The sequence below is a fragment of the Amborella trichopoda genome, chromosome 9 (genome assembly GCF_054954075.1).
Source record: "Amborella trichopoda isolate Santa Cruz 75 chromosome 9, AtrichopodaSantaCruz75HAP2 v2.0, whole genome shotgun sequence".
In the NCBI taxonomy this organism is placed as follows: Eukaryota; Viridiplantae; Streptophyta; class Magnoliopsida; order Amborellales; family Amborellaceae; genus Amborella; species Amborella trichopoda.
Genome location: NC_142344.1, coordinates 4,826,907 through 4,846,646, shown reverse-complemented (window position 1 = coordinate 4,846,646; position 19,740 = coordinate 4,826,907). Strand labels below are relative to the sequence as shown.

General features: G+C 31.6%; 1 protein-coding gene across 6 annotated transcripts; it reads left to right on the top strand.

Annotated features, from left to right (window-relative positions):
• The first annotated feature begins 4,362 nt into the window (after positions 1 to 4,362).
• NUDX23 (nudix hydrolase homolog 23) lies at positions 4,363 to 13,126 on the top strand. 6 transcript variants are annotated; one of them, XM_020674424.2, is made up of 8 exons: positions 4,363 to 4,694; positions 6,618 to 6,699; positions 6,806 to 6,937; positions 8,109 to 8,185; positions 8,730 to 8,865; positions 9,701 to 9,841; positions 10,483 to 10,541; positions 12,774 to 13,126. In XM_020674424.2, exons 3-8 carry the CDS (start codon positions 6,884 to 6,886, stop codon positions 12,832 to 12,834), a joined length of 528 nt encoding a protein of 175 aa, XP_020530083.1. In that variant the 5' UTR covers positions 4,363 to 4,694; positions 6,618 to 6,699; positions 6,806 to 6,883; the 3' UTR covers positions 12,835 to 13,126. The 6 variants fall into 6 exon arrangements, 4 of the variants coding, with proteins under 4 accessions (XP_020530083.1, XP_088703411.1, XP_011627500.3 ...); XM_088847285.1 differs by lacking the exon at positions 12,774 to 13,126 and adding an exon at positions 10,638 to 10,884; XR_016041084.1 differs by lacking the exon at positions 6,618 to 6,699 and having other exon boundaries at positions 9,696 to 9,841.
• Positions 13,127 to 19,740: the final 6,614 nt, after the last annotated feature.

Here is a 19,740-nt window from a genome sequence, read left to right as displayed (position 1 = left end):
CGTATACACTGCAGCAGAACGATGGCGCCAACGTGGAAAGAGCGAGCGGCTAAAGTTGAAGTTCAATCATCCAAGTTCGGCAAAATTGCAATAAATAGTGTTATTCGAATTTTTAAAATCCAAAAGAGCGAGGGATTGTGAGCTCCTTATAGATCTTCCATGTTGTGGGGAAGCACAGAGAGCAACTGGTCCTGCAGCATAAAACTCATATATTTCTGGGCCCTAATCACAATCTCACGTCTCCAAACTATTTTATTTTTAAATTTTATTTCTATAAACTATTTTGATACCCTATTTTGAACGTCCAATCTTCCTAGCGAAAAATATAAAAAAAAAATATCAATAAAATATAATAACCTAAATATCTTTAAAATTTTCAATAAATATTTTGGTCATTATATTTTATGAAATAATTATTTTTAATATTTTTTTATAGTTGTGCCCCAACGAGAAGATGGCACGTACCAAATTCCATATTCACACAATTTATGTAAAAAAACTAAAACTAAAATACTTTAAGACGTTGGATCTAATATATGTTATTTGAACAATGAGGGGCTCTCGTGATCAAAATCGGACAGCTGGATAGTAAGGGAAGCATAGATCTTTTGTACCGAAGGGGAAGTATAAAAACTTTTTCCTCTACTAAATAACCTCTTTATAAACTTTTCTTAAACATATATTTTTGCTAAATTATAGACTTTAGATTAAGTTTGAGGGAATTTACAGAGGAGCACGTAGTTTACTTCTACTCCCTCGAACAAAATAGTTACTTAGATAATTTTGTCAATGTGAAATTTTAAGAATCACATGAGAATGGTTGTTCTCAAAAAATTTAAAAGATAAACTAAACTTTGAATTTTTAATGCTCAGATATCATCATCTACAAATTTACTAGTCTCTATTCAATCTCGATATATTGTCTTTTTCATGTGCATAGAGCGTACAATTAAGGATTTTTTTTGGGGACCTAAAATTAATTCTAGGTGGGATTTTACCCATGGGAGTATAATATCTTTTGGATTTATGGAGATCCAATATCGAAATTCGAAAACAAAGGACTTTATTCTAAAGAAGTATATGTTACGTCTAAATTATCATTATATAGTAGTTCTCCAAAAGGTTCAATGTTATGTTTGTATTTTTTCAAATTTGATTTTGTTTTCAAAATTCCCGACCTAGAAGGTTAGCTCAATTATTTTTCTACTCATAATATTTGGACTTTGATGGTTTAATGTTTTTCAAAATATTAACTTTGAACATTTAAGATCCAAAGTTGATGTTGGAAATTGAAACAAAAATTGACAAAATATATCAGATATCGACTCCAAAACCTCAAAAGTCTGAACTTATGCTTTAAATAGGAACCAACAAAATGTTTCAAACATTAATTTTGGATCTTGTAGATCCAAAAATGATGTTTATAAACAAAAATCCATGTCGTACCTTGAAGGTTTGAAGATGATGTTTAGAATTGCTTTAGATCTTCAAGGTTCAAAATAAACTTACCAAGGAAAAACAATATTGGACTTTGGACTTCAAGGTTCAAAGCTTGGGGCATTATGGAGAAAAAATAATATATATATTTGTTAAATATGAACATAAAATCAAACTTTTGGGAGGATTATAGTAATTTAGAAAAGCATTAACAAAATTTTCTCTCTTTATTTTACAACTCATAATCCATTTTCCTTTTCATTTTTCTTCTTTATTGAATACCGCATCTCAAATACCATTTGTTCAACGATGAAGTTCCTATAGGGCTTATACTTTATGAAAACGAAATAAAGCTTCATTTAAATCCTCATCTGGAAAGAACTTTTGACATTAGAAATATTCATGATGGCTCTAAAAATAAAATTCAATACAGACAATAAATTTTAAAATTCAAAAAATGTTATAGATCTTCCGAGTATGTGAACACTTATTTTTAAGGAAAAATGGACGATCCAAATGATTTGTTGCAATATGCACTATTTTAAAATTTTAAAATCCTAATTTTTTTGCACGACCATAATATTAAAGTTGAGATACCTATTTAAAGTTTTTTTACCACTTGAATAGCAATTTTTTATGAGTTATGAGGGGAGGCTTTACTTATTTTAATAAGTCTGCACCCTTATCAAACCATTTTCCTTTGTTTAAACCCACAATTTTTTTCCTTAATTTGGGTATTGCTAGAGGTTGAAAGTCTGGATTCTTTTTTTTTTTTTTTGTTTTAAAGTGGGCTGATCGGATATCCAATGTTGAAACTTTCTCCCGTCTAAAAATTGTGAGCTAGTTCACATATTGAGTATACAGCTTGCACTTACAATAAATTTTTAAATTGATGGATTTCAGCACTCAAATCTCGTATCATATATATATATATATATGCAAAAAAATACTGAGATCATATCGACATATGAGCTCAACGGTCCAGATTGAATATGGGCCGATCTGACGGCTACGACTTCATTTCGTATTTGAATTTATTTATTTTTGTATAAATCCAAATCACTTGAAATTTTAGGCATGTATTATTAAAAAATAAAAGAGTTTAATAAAAATATCAACAAAATAATTTGTAATAAATTAATTGACTAAAATACCTCTGAAATATTTCAGTAGTATTTTGGTTAATTTATTTTTTGCAATTTATTTTTTAAATATTTTTATTACGTGCACCTTGATAATAACAATGGACGCCTAAAATTTACTTTTTTGGATTCATAGAAAAACAATTAAAATTCAAATACAAAATGAGGTCGTATAGATTGTTGGGCTCATATGTTGATATGAGCTAGTGAACTAATATCGACATTTTCCATATATATATATATATATATACAATTGAGGGAGTAAATTATTTAGATCATCCAGTTCGCCCTAAAAATAAATGTTTATAGTTCCACACGATCTACACTATTTGTTGATTTTCAAAATTTATTGTCAATATTGAAATTTGATTTTAGAGCCAATATGATGATTTTTATTGTTGAAAATACTTTCTAGATGAGGATTTGAGGTGAGGCATTATTTTGTTTTAACAAAGCCTATGCATTATGATACAAGCCATATGGCAATAAAAATCAATATGAACTGCTCTGCCCACCTCACACTTTACATGAAAGGCCCAACTTTGAATTTCATAAGAAGATGTAGTTCTTGTGTTAGAAACCTTATGGTAGCTCGAAAATCCATGGTCAACACTAATATGAAATTTAAATTTTTGAAGCGGTGTAGATTAGGGAGATTTATAAATACTTGACAATCGATGGTTTCAATGAGTTGTTATAATATTCACTATGCTCAGAACATAAAACTTGATTATATATATATATATATATCTCGAGATCGAGATGATCATTTGGAAAGTTTTTCAAATTAATATTTTCTACTCGATTTTTTGAGTTGCACCTTATTTTATGAAGTATAAGGCAGCACCTTTATGGACACGTTTCCTTGAGTCCATGTAGAAACGAGTGACCTCTTAAAAATTTATTTTTGAGATATAATTTTTTACTTAATTTATAATGATGTGTAGTCTCTAACATGGAGACCATGAATATGAAAAAATAAACAAAATTTAAAAATTAAAAACATTTGGACTGTTAGTTTCAATTATAACATGACTCATTTTTAGATAGATGACCTATTTGTATCTATTTTAAGATAGATGCTTTATACCTCGGGACAATAAATGTAGAAATGCGATCCACGTCGCATAAAACAAATTTTAAATTAGAAAAATGTGTTGATAGATGTGTGGTTTGTATAGAGCCGAGGCACTAAACAATTGAATTTAAAGCTTAAAAAATAGTGTTAAAATATATTTTCATATTTAATTATAAATTTTAAAGCTTAAAAAATAGTGTAGATCGAGCATATCTATAAAATCTTGAAAATCGACGGTCCAAAAAATGCATTATTTTCAAAACTAAAATCTATTTTTTTCTCATGTTCATTCATCTTGATATCGAGATGATCAATTTGAGAATATTTGAGCAAAAAAACAATCTCTTCTAGTGAAATTTATGAAGTGAGATTTAATTTGATTGTTTAAAGTACTCTATATAAACTTTAGGATTGTATCGAAGGAGACTATTTACTTTGGATACGAGGCGATCATAATTACTCATAACCACCTTATATGAAATTTGATAGCGTGACGTAAAGTTTGAGAACATTTTTTTTTGAAATTTGAGCTTGCATCGATTAAATTTTTTAAAATTTGAACTTGTATGGACCCATTTTTAAAATTTGAGCTCGTATGAACCCAATTTTTTAATGTGACGACCTTTTCCCGACGGTAAATGGTCTCGGTCTGTGCTTTCCCATAAACTTTTTCCATAAATTAGTAAGAAATTCCAAAGACTCGATGGACATGGCATCTCCCTACCCATTCATATCCGCCCCTCGGAATGCACAAACGTAAGTCCAATTCGAGGCGCACTCTGAATAAAGAAATGATCAGGAGTATCCACACCATTAGAACAGGGGCTTCTCCATTTCACAGGTTGAAGCCCCACCCTTTCTCTCTACCACACCCATTCATTCAAAGCCACACATCTCACTTGGGTCCTCCTCTATTAAACCCCAAATCTCTATCTCGAAGCAGACGTTATTTCAGGGCTCTTCAGATGTCTACACATCTCTCTCCCTCCAATTCAGATTCTGGGGTCTCTTCTTCTTCTTCATCTTTGCCATCAATGGTAGCTTTTGATTTCTCATACTCCTCCTCTGCGTTTATTCGAGGATTATACTGTTTGTTATCTTGGCTTTGTTCTATGTACATTTATTTGATTGTTGCTCTTCCTTTACATTGCCATGCTTCTAAATTCTTGTAGCTTTGTTCTTCGTCGATTTTGCTCCTTCGTTGATTTGGGTTTTTTCTCTGCGGGTCTTTTGTTTACTCGAATAATTTGGGGCTTTGGAGATCGTGGGGATTTTAGTTGGGTTGGGTAGAAATGGGATTGCAGACATCATAATTACTCTATGATAAAGTGTTTGGAAACTCGAGATTTCAACAAACTGTCATTCTTCACGTTTTTCTTCTTCTTCTCTCTCTCCTACACACGCATGCAACCACGCAAATTGACAGACCAGTTTCTTCTCCAATTCAACGCTCTCTTCCCCCATTTCTTCAAATGTTATTTTGAAATTGTGAACTTACTCTGCAAGAGGCGTCCAATACCCAAGTTTAATGTACATTTTCGAACTTGTGGGTTTTCTGTGTCTTGTGATGAGCTAGATAAGCTGCCTGGGCAATAATACTAAGGCATATGAGTGTTCCTTTGAAGCCATTGCGTCACATTACTTGGTGCAATTTTTTTTTTTTTAAAGGGACAAAGAGAAAAGAATGTGCATATTTGTGTGTTTTCCCACATGTGCATGTAATTATGTGAGAAGTGTATGTTTTAATATTGAAGCTTGGTTAGAGTAATGATTTTTTGTTAGTAAACTACTTCATCATCATCAAAGCCCTTTTCCCAACTATTTTTGTTAGTCAACTACTTATTTCAAAAAAAAAAAAGAAAAGAAAGAAGGCATCATGTAATGTTTTCCAATTTGAAAATGGAATTTGATCACCCGACTTATGTGACCAGTAGAAGCTGCATTTTGTGAACTTCCATTGGGTTCTTAATTAACAAAAAATAGGTGTAACCTTATTAGCATTGGTTTGGCTTTCCTTTTATTCTATTGCTATGCTAGAATAAAAATCGGCCGGGCTTGCAATTTTGGGGCAAGTTTAAGAGATTGCAACAGTTGGGACTTTAGGATATAAGTAATAGTTGATGGGCTAGGTGGGGTTTGGAGAATGGTTTGAATAATTTTTTATCGTAAGTTGTTAGTTCCCTTAGAGTTGTTCATAGACATTGTTGTCCGGCTACCTAGGGGCTCATATTATTTTCCTTTCTAAATCTATTGATAGTAATGGTTTTTAGTGGTGATTTTTTCAAAGTCTCAATTGAAGGGTTGTGATTTATTTGCTCCGTTATAATGTGATTTTTTCATGACTTGTATTACTGCTAGAAATGCTTTTTGATTAGAATCAGAATATTTGGTTTTTGAGGTCCTTATGGGAATGCTTCGAAAAGATGTTGCCTGGCCCATGATATATGACCAGCCATGTTGAATGTTGCCACAAAAATATCCAGAACTGTTCACATGTTGCAATTCTTCTTTTCATATCCATTCCTTAAACCAATATTTTATAGAAAAAAGAGAAAATGAACACTATGGCTAACAAACATAATAGCTGATTTTAAGAGTAGGAAAAATTAGATCCAGTATAGAGACAGGTCATGTATGCTTTGCAGTTTTTACTGATCAACTAGCAACCTCTCGTGACAAAATAAAATACTCTTTTTGATTATCACTATATATAGGAAATGAACCTTATTATCATTATTTTGGTAGATTGACTAGACCAAGGTAACTGTGATCACTGGATTAACTCAGTTTAGGGCCTAGTCATGGTCGGCGGCTGTTGCTAGACCAAGGTAACTGTGATCTCTAGATTAGCTCTGTTTAGGGCTTAGTCGTGGTTAGAGGCTGTTCTAGTTCTTGTATAAATCCTAGTGACATTTTTCGCCTGCTTATATGACCAACCAACACTGTGTGCTTTTATTCAGGGGCTTGTGTTAACCACCTCACTCTCCATGTGCTTGTTAGGAAAACCTGTCCACCCACCCACAGACACATGAGAAAGCACAGGTTTATGCTTTTATTTATTCTGAGATTAATGATATAGGGTTTGCCGTTCTATCATACTTACTCAGGAAAGGAGAATTAATTTACTGCATTTTTTTTTTATTTTCAGGTACACAAGCCTAATATTGGCTTTTGTCAGTCTTGTGGAGGTCCAACCAAGCATGTTATACCCGAAGGAGAGGAGCGGATGAGGGCTGTATGCACAGTATGTGAGAAAGTTCATTATGAGAATCCAAAAATGGTAGGCTGCTGACTGTGAGCATGGATTTCCTATAAAAGTTGCATTTACAAAGAGACTCATAGTAGTATCTGAAGAATTTTTTTTGGGTGATTAGTAACTCCAATGCTATCCTTTTCTTCCTTTGTTTTCATGGATAATTTGATCTTCTTATGTTATCACCCGGCACGAAAATTCAGCATCAGTTACTTCTTGTCAGTTAGGCGCTGACTTCTTTCTTCAATTTTAGTTGACAGCTTTTAAAAAATACACTTTCTAAACAGAAAAAAAATCTCATCATACTTGAAATTCATATGCACTTCTGTGATTTCAGCTCTGCAGTCTATAACGCTCTGCTCTAGATATCTGCAAACATATACGTTGGTAACTAAACTTGGTCATTGATGTTACTGATATGATCTGATAAAGCTACTTGAAGTAATCAGATACAAAATATTTAAAATTTTAAATATCCTGGAATCATGTTTGGGGTTGATTGGTAAATGCAATAGTGTTATGATAACATTGTGTGTCTCTACTGCTCATTGAGAGATAATACTAGTTTTTTATGGTGATTAAAATTGCCTTGGAGGTAGAATCAGTACTTTCATGATCATGATGATGATTTTGATGAACATCATCATCATCTCTCTCTCTCAAGTGCCACACGTCAAGATCGACCGAATTAACTTCCTACACTGAGTAAAGTGAAAATAACTTTTCAAAATGTTAAACTTAAATTTGACTATGTTTATCTTGAATAAGTTATTCTTGATACTGCCATATGACAGATAAATCATTATCAGATTAGTTTTGTTTTATTTTCATGCAGATTAGCTCTCACTCTCTCTCTCTCTCTCTCTCTGTTTTTTTTTTAAATTGATTTACCAAGAACTCTTTAAGGGTTTGTGTTTATGCCTGCCTCCTTGTCTGGATAGTGACATGCTGCTTTGCACTTAATGTTAAATAGAGGTTTGTCTCTGCTCCCAATTTGGCCTGGTCCTGTTTTTGTGCAGCTCAGGTTTTTAAAGCTGAACCAGTTTTAATGAATGGAGTTATTGATGTCCTGCTCGATGTTGTTACAAGATTGTTAATAGTCATGCCATATGTTGCATTATTAACCTCAAAACTGAATGCTGCTAATATTAGCTTTAATATCTTGATTGAAGCTCATTTTTTGTTCAAAATGCTACAGGTAGTTGGTTGCCTGGTTGAACACAACAGTAAGGTTTTGCTCTGCAAAAGGAAAATACAACCATCATATGGGCTCTGGTATTAATCTGGAAACTTTTATACTTTTCCTGTCCTCTATCGTAAGAGTTGCTTGTGACTAGTAGTTCTATCTGCAGATGAAGTCCAAAAGGGCGATGCATTCATGTTGGTCCCTTGCCCCTCATTCATAGCTTAGACATTTTTAATGAGATATATTAAGAACCGGCGAGAAACCTGTGTGATGAGTGGGAGAGAAACCTGTGTGATGAGAGGGAGGAAGGGAGGGTATAATTAAGGGTAGTCAACTTGCCTGAATGCCAGGAGTTTCAATTGCCCTTAGCAAGTGATGAAGAACTACTCCTTTTTTGCAGTAAATGTTTCTAGGTTGACAATATCATTTCCATCAACTGCGGTTTTTCTTCTCTGTGGTGGATTAAAGATAGAAAACCTTAAATGTTCATACCTGATAGACTTGTGTCCCCCATTATAAATTTAATGATAGTTTCCACTAGGCTTGTATTTATAATTGCTAGGAAATGCTCAAAACTTTGTTTCTAAGCTGGTGATTAGGAAGGTTGTGCTTAAGATTGCTGGTTCTCCACAGGACTCTTCCAGCAGGCTTCATGGAAGTTGGTGAGTCGGCAGCGGAAGGTGCAGCAAGGGAAACCTTTGAAGAAGCATGTGCTGATGTGGAAGTTATATCTCCATTTGCTCAGTTGGATATTCCTCTTATTGGTCAAGTAAGGATAAATAAATTCTTCATTTTCAGCAACCTGACTGCTTGTTTTGACTCTTGGAAGAGTATATTATGATGCAATGGACTATGGTTTGTTCAGTCATTTAGGTCATAACCATTGGATGAAATGAAATGGAGAGACTGGGACCCACTAGAACAAGACATGACCCTAATGTAGGGTCTCACCAATTTGAACCAAATTGTCGTTTGGCTTGATGCAATTTGACATCTATGGATGTTTGGTTGTCACATTTGAATTGATTCCGAATTGCATGGAGCCTCTCTCTCTCTCTCTCTCTCTCTCTCTCTCTCTCCCCTTCTCCTCCCCCCCACAAAAAAACAGAAAAAAAAATCACCAATTCGTAACTAACACCCACATCGCCATTGCAACCACAACTATCCCATGTGACCTCCACCACTCGATCACCCACTCTGCCATGTTCCCTGCTTAGCCACCATACTCCACCACCACCACCACCACCACCATCAGCATCAGCATCACCACTACTACTGGCACCACCACCGCCGCCACCACAATATGATAACACACTGCTATGCAAATTAAGACATTCAAATGCCTCTAGATAGCTACTTTAAATTGATCAATTTGTCACTTGGTCAATTACAAGTTGAGACAAAACACTTTTTGATTGTAATTTGAAGTCAAATAGTGCCTATCTCTCTTGATCACCTTCCATTATCTCGTTGGATAGGGATGATCCTAATGGTCTATCATTTTCCATGCTCTAATTAATCATAAGATACTTGACTCTTTTGTTGTGACATACAATATTTTTAGTACGTCTTTCACTATTTTTGGGTGCCTTGGTGCAGTACAGAGCTATATAATTTTCCGGGCTAAATTGAAGAATCCCCACTTTGCCCCAGGACCTGAGTCCCTTGAATGTGCTCTGTTTGGATTTGATGAGATACCTTTTGACTCATTAGCATTTTCCTCAGTTTTGGTTACTTTGCAAATGGTACGTCATCGTTCTATCTATACCGAGCCCACTTTTATTTATATTTTATGTTTTTTCTATAGGAATTATTTGTTTAATCTTAAAAGAATCTTTTATTTAATAGTTCCTGCAGAGCTCTTTATCCTTTTTGATTGATCACATACACTAAATGGTTGCACCGAAACAAATTAAGTGCAATCAAGGTTACAGAAACATAAATGGAAGAGGAAGCAGTCGATATTACTTGCTTCTTAAAGTCCATCAAATTACCTTTTTAGGAAGCAGCCAATATAACTTGCTTCATAAAGTCCACCAAATTACCTTTTTAGCCTTAGCTTTTTTTTTTCCTGCTTGCAAGTCTTATTAGCTATCATGTTAGTTGAATGCTTGTTTCAATTGCTAAATTTAATTGCCTTTTTTTTTTTGAGTGTAATACTGAGAATATGCAAATTGCTAAGGAATGTTTAGATGGGAATTGGGTTGCTGGTACACACATGGTTTTGGTAAGGGAGTTCAAGAGTGTGGGCTCTTGACGTTTGTCCGAAAACACCAAACAAGATGTACCCTTTGAATTATTAAAAGAAAAAACATTGACATGGAAAATGTTAAGAGTGTTGGAAACTATGAACTCATTTACTTTTCTTTACCTTGTCTGCTTGCAGTATATTGAGGACGTCCGGGCTGGAAAACTCAGATCTCACTACTGTACCATTACAAAAAAGTGAGTTGATGTCTGTGATGTTAATAAAAAAATTGGGGTTTTTATAATCGTACTTTGGAGGTTTTCAAAATCAAGGTTTTCCTCAAAATGTGGCAGAAAATTCTTGGAGAAGCAAATTAGATAAAGAAGAAAAAGGGAAAAAGCTAAAGGCATAAGGGAAAAGTTTGGAAGAAAGAAAGGAGAAAATAATTGTGTCATTAATTTTCAAAACTTGATGTTTCTGTAATTATGTTCTTTTGTAGCTTATTTATTTAACTTAGTCCCTCTATAAGTATTCATGGATTGAAAGACTTGTTCTCAATTTGTGGGAAGTAAGAGAAAAATATCCATACTGGAAAGCATATATCTGTTGTTTCTTACTTGGAGATCATACTAGTCTTTTTCTGCGGATGGTTAGTATCATCTATTGTGATTATAACAATCACACCAAAATGTTGTGAAACATTAACGGTCTTCTCAGAATCGGCGAGCCACCACATTGATTAGGGGTTTGTGACGACCCTAATTTTTTTTAGAAAAATAATAATAACAATAATAATAATAATAATAAATAAATAAAATTAAATTAAAATAATATATATATATATATATCAATATTATAATAATAATAAAATAAAATAGTAATATTAGTAACAAAATGATAATAATAATAATAATAATAGTAATAATAATAATAATAATAATAATAGTGATAATAAAATAATAGTAAGAATAATATTAATAATAAACAAATAAATGAATAAAGGCATAAATTTAAATGATGGTCCATGTGGTTACAATACACCATGGGACCACCATTATACTCACACCTTTTGCATCAAAAAATTTCGAAATTAAAAAAAAATGAGGTGTCTCATGATTAGGGTGAGGTGTCTCATGCGAAGGGTAAGATGCTTTATGGTTAGGGTGAGGTGGCTCGTGGAGGCTATTATTCAAATAAGGAAAAAGACATGTGGATGCTATGTGTCATGTGTATATTGAAGCCTACCTTTTATAAATACGCTATTGACGCTTTAAACATAGCATCATTGCTCCTCTCTCTCTCTCCTCTCGAATAGGAGCCTCTCTCCCTCCACATAAGTTCCTTATCTCCTTCTTTTCCATCTCAATTTCAATTATATTCTCATCATGAACATAATAGTTTTCAATAATTTCGTTATGCTCATGATGAGAGTATTATGAATATGATGAGAGTATGATGAAATTATTGAAAACTATTATACTTATGATAAGAGTATAATTGAAATTGAGATGGAAAAGAGGGAGAGAAGGAATTTACGTGGAGAGAGAGAGGCTCCTATTTGAGAGGAGAGTGAGGGATGACCAATTGATGCCATGTTTGAGGGGTCAATGGGGTATTTATAAAAGGTAGGATTCAATATATACATTATACGTGGCATCCATGTGTCTTTTTCCTTATTTGAATAATAGCCTCCATGAGCCATCTCACCCTAATCATGAGACACCTCACCCTTCTTATGAGACTCCTCACCCTAATCACGAGATACCTCATTTTTTTCATTTTTATTTAATTTCTAAATGTTTTGATGCAAAATGTGTGAGTATAATGGTGGTCTCATGGTGTATTGTAACCACATGGACCATCATTTAAATTTATGCCTTTATTCATTTATTTATTTATTATTCTTACTATTATTTTATTATCACTATTATTATTATTTTTATTACGATTATTATTATCATTTTGTTACTAATATTATTATTTTATTATTATTATAATACTTATATATATTATTTTAATTACTTAATTAATATTATTATTATTATTATTGTGAGTATTATTATTTTTGCAAAAAAATTTAGGGTCGTCACAGGGTTTGATCCCGTCAACACCAATTCGACCACTTGTAACCGGATTTTCTAAACCATATAGAGAACGTAGGAAGTAGTTTAAAAAATGACGTATATTACAAAAAAAGTTGTCTAACCTTGTTTAGTCAATGTAACCGATCAAAATGGCTAGTTTGGCTGGTCAAACCTTGGTTTTTGACCAAATGCAGTTTTTGGTATAGACCACACAGGCCAAGGCCCCCAATTGGCACTCCTATCGCTCCTGTCCGGTCTTGATAACAGTGATAAGCTGTGTAAAATATGGGTGAATATCTATATGTATATATATTTACAAGGATATGTGGTTCTTTTATGACACTATTTGAATTTACATTTATGTTAGCATATATGCCAATTGTAGCATGCTTTTCTCTCATACAGGCCAGGTGCAAGCCCATCAGATACAATGGGTTTCATCATGAGCAACCACCTGTGCGTTTGAGTTTGTGTTCTGTTCACCATCCTAAAGCATCGGGAAAGGAGGTCTCACTATGTCTCTGTGGTTTGAGGTGAATTGTTGTAACAAAAGGTGGCTGAGTCAATTAGGCTTCTTTTGTTTTCTTGTTCACAGGGCTTTGTTCCCCCATTCTTCTTCAATCAATATTGAAAAATTTAGTTTGTAAAACTTAATGGGTGTGCATTGTATCATTACCTGTTTGTAAAAAATTGTGAAGAGAAAAAAAAAAAAAAAAAACTTCAAATAGAAAGAAAAGAGAAAATTTTTGGTGGATGCATGGAAAAAGTGTAAAGAAATTAGGAAAATGTGGTCTTTAGCCCAATAATATGGATGGTTGAAGCAAGCATATGCTTTTTCTGTTGCTTCTTTGACCTCATTTTCCAGACTATAATGGGATTGAGAAAATCTCACTATGGGAAGCTTGGAAAGACTTTGACAAATCTCTCTATGCCACTTGATAACTGGTGACCTGTCTTCGAAACTTGATAATCAAAGAAAATGAAGAGGCCCCCATGTTCAATTTAGTAAGTTCTTATGAAGACTTGGGTGGTTGAGAACATTTAATTCTCATAAATTTTGCTTTTGAAATGTTCAAAAGTCCTTTTTCTTTTCGTTTTGGGTGATGTTCCAAAGTTTTTCTTTCTGATGTTACCATTGGGAAAAGCAAGAGGAAAATTAATAATTACATATTCAAGATTTTTTTTTTTTTAATTGGCAAAAGAAATAAAAACTAATGACATAAACTCGGAAAAATAACATTAAAATGGTCAAAAGCACCCCAAAAATAATGAAATTATCAGCAATGCGGTTACTCTGTATAAGTTCTTTCATTTTTGTACCTCTTCCATTGCCAAGTATCTTAAGTGGCATGTCTTATTCAGATCCTGTCTTTGTAGCTCGGGTGACCCTTTTTTTTTTTTGGGTAATTTAGTGGGGAAGGCGGCCCCTACCCATTTTTAGTTCAGGAGTTGGTTTTTCAAATAGTCATTTCATTTATGTAGCTCTTCCATTGCCAAATAACCTAAATGTCATGTCTTATTAAGATCCTAATATTGTCTTTATAGTTCGGGGTGATTTTTTTTTTTTGGTTAATTCAGTGGAGAAAGCAGCCTCTACTTATTTTTTAAAATAGTTTACGACTTAGGTTTTTGAAGTTGTTAGTAGGGTGGTATCAGTGGGAATAAAATCCGCAACATGATTACAAAAGTATGGGGTTGCTACCACCACCCACCACAACCCCAACCCCTTTTCCAACTCGAGTGGAGCCATATTACCAAATAAGATAAACCTAGAACATCATTTTAAATGAAAAAAGCCTGTTATGTGTTTGGAACCCAAACCGTGCAGGGTATTTAGGTTATTCAACCCATTGATAGAGACGCGTTCAATTGTTAAAATACACAAGAAGTGTAATTTTGGGCATTTTTTTCTAACAAATTCTTGAAGGATGCAAGGATTTTCAAGAGGTAACCACTTTATTTAGAAAATTGTTGATTAATCATATCATTAAATTTTTAAGTTGATTTTGACTATTTTCTTGATATTTTACTTAAAATTTGATGCAAAAAAAATTTCAGTTAGTGATAGAAAGAGGAATGTTGCAATTAGTGGGCTGATGTCCATTGATCTGAAGTTGGGTAGGGCGCCAGTGCATTATATCAGTCTTTAACGTTTTAGTTTTTTTATCTTTTATTTTTGCAATTAGATTCACACTTCATGCTCCTTATCCTATTTCTAATACTTTGTTGTTTATTACTTTGTTCTAAATTTGTTTCATTTGCTTCATAAATCAAGATCTCTTATTAAATATCTTAAATCATGAAAGTTTTTGGGCAGCAAAGAGGCTGCTACCGCTCCTCATCACAAACAAGAAGAAACTACATTGCCACTAACAAATCGGAAAGTGCATAATAAAATTATTTATCTTTGGTACAAGGTAGTCACAATTAATCTTGACCATTAGATGTGAAATTAAGTAGCTGCATTTATTTCATTGACCAAACTCAAAGTTCAAAAGAAATTTTCTCGAACTTTGTAAAATACCCAAGCGATCAGATTTCACATCGGATGATTATATGTAACTGTGACCTTGTACGAAAGGTAAATTGTCTCATTATATACAATCCCCTAAAAAAATTTCCCTAAGCTATTATCTGTATAATGTAATTTAATTTTTAAACTTCTATACACATTTTCTAGTTAACTTTTTAAAATTCTAAAAGATTATTACAGGAGAATATAGGCAAACAATGTCTTTGCACAAGGTCTTCTAGTGATTGGTGCAACAATTTGAGTGGTAGATTAGTGTTTTGCTTAGTGTATGAGTACCCAAATGGAAATTCAAGCGTTGACCACTAACCCCAAAAGCTCTAATTCTAATCTTGCCTTCATGGTGCTCCTTATTGCTGAGCACTGAGAAGATGCTCAGAGTCCACTAGAAAAGCATTATCTCTATAAAAACTCAGTAGGGGTCATAAAATGTTAGGATTATGTCCCCTTCATAGTAAAAAATTGAAAGAGAGATCAAATGTTTTTTATAAAAGGGTGAGGTTTGTATAAGGTGCTCACCTTATATCGTATAAGTACATCATACCTCTATATTTTTCTGAAGATGTAATTTGGGTGTCAGAAAGGATGGCTTTGAACTCCATGTTCAGCTTTAATTATGAAACCTATTTTTTTTGCGGATCGAGTAGATATACAAAAACTTGAAAATTTGAAAAAACATTGGGGGTCGACATAATTTATTACAAGACATATCTCTATAAAAAGGGTGAGGTTTGAATAAGTTGCCAACTTTAACTATACAATTAAGGCGTACTTTTAAATTTTGCTAGAGGATATAGTTTTGGTGTCAGAAGGGATGCTTCAATATCCATATTCAACTAATCTACAAGTACTTGAAAATATTAAAAATAAATAGCATGTATAATTTGTTACAAAATGCATTATTTTATATATATATTTTTAATATCCATCCATCTCGAGATCAGGATTAAATCTTAGGGAGTGGATATGAAAATTGAAAGAGAATGAAAATAACAAAGGGAGAGGAAATAAAAGGTAGTTTCAAAAGGGATGGTTTGAAAATCCATATCAAACTCTTATTATGGAATTGAAATTTTAAACAGATGAAAATCAAGCATATCTACGAACACTAAAAAATATTAACAAATAAATATTTTATATAATTTGTTACAAGATGCACTATTTTAAAACTTGAAAGTATGTTTTTATTTTTATATCCATCCATCCCAATATCAGGATTAAGATTTAAGCTAACAAAAAGAGAGGAAATAAAAAGGTGGTGTCAAAAGGGATGGCTTGAAAATCCATAATCAATTCTAATTATAAAATTGAAATTTTCAGATCAAGTAGATCTACAAACACTTGAAAATGTTGAAAATAGATAGTTCAGGTAATTTGTTACACTAAGCAACGACATGAGGGAGATTTGGGACAAAGAGGATGGGTTGCTATCAGAGTTTCTTTATTGGCCGCTATCGGAGGGAGAACCCAAACAGATAGAGATACGCTATTATTCTCCGGCCAATGGAGCTTCAACATTTTCCATTCATCTTTCTATTTCATTCATCGTAGGGGCCGTTTGGATACTTGAAAATATATCGTCTGTAAAATATATTACTGGCATAATACATTACATGTAAATGGATTGTTACTGTTTGGGTAGTATTTAGATATAACATGGGAAATACATTGTTATTGTTTGGCTATGTCTAGAAAAAATATAGGAAATGCATTACCAATATTTTACCAGCATATGTTTATAAACTATCATTTCTTTATTTTTTTGTCACAAAATTCCACTAAAATGCAGAATTATCATTTCTTTCTTTTTTGTCACAAAATTTCACTAAAATACGGAATTAAAATCATTATCACACCATTCCAAAAAGATTTCTAATAATAACATCACCACCATTTCAAATATATTTTCTAATAATAACTTGTACCATTTTACAATCATCATTACACCATTTCCTACTTATTTTACGTGCATTTGGCACTTACATGGAATTACACGTTTTCTAACATGACATTGGTTTAACATGATAAGTCATTGGAACAATATGATTGGAATAACATGATTTTATTATGATAAACCTTATTTTTATTTATTTTTAGTAGAAGTATTTCAAGTGTCTCTCTATATAATTTCAAATAAACAATAAATTTATGATACTAAATTCAAAATATCTATGGTACGAGTTAAAAAATGGGAAGAAGTTTGATTAGTAAACGAGAAGGTTTGGTAATCGGAGTATATAATTTTGAGGTATTGGAAGAGGCTAAAGAGGTATGTTATTTCAATTGAGATTTTAGTAATTTCTTATAAGAATCATGTTGTGTGAAATTTTTTATTATGATTGTGTTGTGTAATTTATCATTGATTATTTATTTTTATTTTTATTATTTTTGTTTTTATATGACAACTGATGCCTTCAGATGAAGGGAAGAGCTTAAAAAAATGAGGGATCATTTATGGTACTTATTATGAAGACGGAAGAAGATTTTTTTAATCTAGGATAATAGATTTTCCACTTATCACCACATCTAAGAAAATCCGCTTAATCTTTCCTTACGATTAAGGTGCCATTTCGATACTTAGAAATATACTGTCTGTCAAATATATTATTGGTATTACTGCGTAATACATTACCTGTAAATGGATTGTTACTGTTTGGGTAGTAGTTAGATGCAATCTAAAAATACATTGTTATTGTTTGGCTATGTCTAGAAGAAATATAGGAAATGCCTTACCAACATTTTACCACGTGCTTATAAACTATCATTTCTTTCTTTTTCGTCATAAAATTCCACTAAAATGCAGAATTATCATTTACTTCTTTTTTGTCACAAAATTCCACTAAAATACTGAATTAAAATATCACATCATTCCAAAAAGATTTCTATTAATAACATTATCACCATTCCAAAATTTTTTTCTAATAATTACTTGTACCATTTTACCGTCATGACACTATTTCCTACTTATTTTAAGTGCCTTTGGTACTTATATGCAATCCCAGGTTTTCTAACATGACATTGGTTTCAATATGATAAGTCATTGGAACAATATGATTGGAATAACATGATTTTATTATGATAGGCATTATTTTTATTTTTTATATAAAAGTCTTTCAAGTGTCTCTCTATATAATTTCAAATAAACAATAAATTTATGATACTAAATTCAAAATCGGTAAGTTACGAGTTAAAATTTGGGAACAAGTTTGATTAGTAAACTAGAAGGTTTGATAATTTCAGTATAAAATTTTGAGGTATCGGAGGAGACTAAAGAAGTATGTTATTTGAATATAGATTTTAGTAATCTCTTGTAAGGATTATATTGTGTGAAATTTTTTATTATGATTATGTTGTGTAATTTATCATTGATTACTGATTTTTAGTTTTATTATTTTTTATTTTTATATGACAATGATGCAGAGGGGACGAGCTTAAAAAGGGAGGGATCACATAATGTTACTATTGCTGATTTTTATTTTTATATGATAGTTGATGCCTTCAGATAATTTTATTATGTTTGTTTTTATATGACAAATGACGTCTTTAGAGTAGTTTAAAAAGGGAGGGATAACCTAGTTATTATGAAGAGTGGGTTTAGAAGATTTTTTTAATCAAGGATAGGTATGTAAAAAATGCATATGAAAGATTTCTTAAAATTACTCACCACTCTCGAAATAGATTTTTTACCTATCACCACGTATAATAGATTTCCTAATTTTTTTTTGAGAAATCTCGCGTAATCTCTTTCTATTTACTTAGGATTAAACGTACCAAATAGTCAAAACGTCATATTTCCTTGTAATCTATTTCCACATAATATATTTCTAAGTACCCAAAAGAAGCATGTTTGATAACAGGAAATATCTTCTTGAAAATTTAGAACTTCTTAATTTGATAAAAAAATTGAACTTCAAACCTAAGGGTTAGAAGAAATTTTTTTTTTTGAATGAACCCCCCTCATATATAAAATGTATATATTTTATTGTATAATATACAATATAATTCATTGTATAATATATAATATATTTTCTATTTTATTTATATAATAGATATTTATAATATTGAGAAATGATCTTATAGGAACCACTTCCACCTATATGTGTAGGACCTGAAAGGATTACCATTAAATTTGATACGGATCTCTAAAAAAGTCAAATCCCACATCCATGTTATAACTTTTCTAGAGATCAATGCCAAATTTAATAGTGATCTTTGAGGTCCTACACACATGGGTGAGGAGGGTCCTATAGGGTCATTACTCTTATAATATTATATAATAAAAATATATATTAATAGAATAAATGGAAAATACAATATATAATATACTATATTATTTCATATAAATATATATTATATAATAAAATAAATATAAAATACAATGTATAATATAATATTATATATATATATTATATAATAAAATAAATAAAAAATAAATTTTTATGTTATATATATATATATTATACATTTATGTAATATAATATATTTCATTATATAATAAAATAAATATAAAATACACTATATTATATATTATACTATGTTATATAAAATATGTATTTATGTAATATAAAATATATATAGATATATATATTAAAAATAAATATAAAATACAGTATATTATATATTATAATATGTTATAAATATTATATATTTATATTTAAATTATGAGTAATGATCCTATTAGACTCTACCGCACCTACGAATTACGATTCAAAAAGATCATCATTAAATTTTAAAACTTATTTCTAAAAAAAATCAAATTCCACAATAACTTTTTTAAAAATTTGTGCAGAATTTAATTGTGATCTATTAAGATCGTACAAAGTGTAAGAAGATCTAATAAGA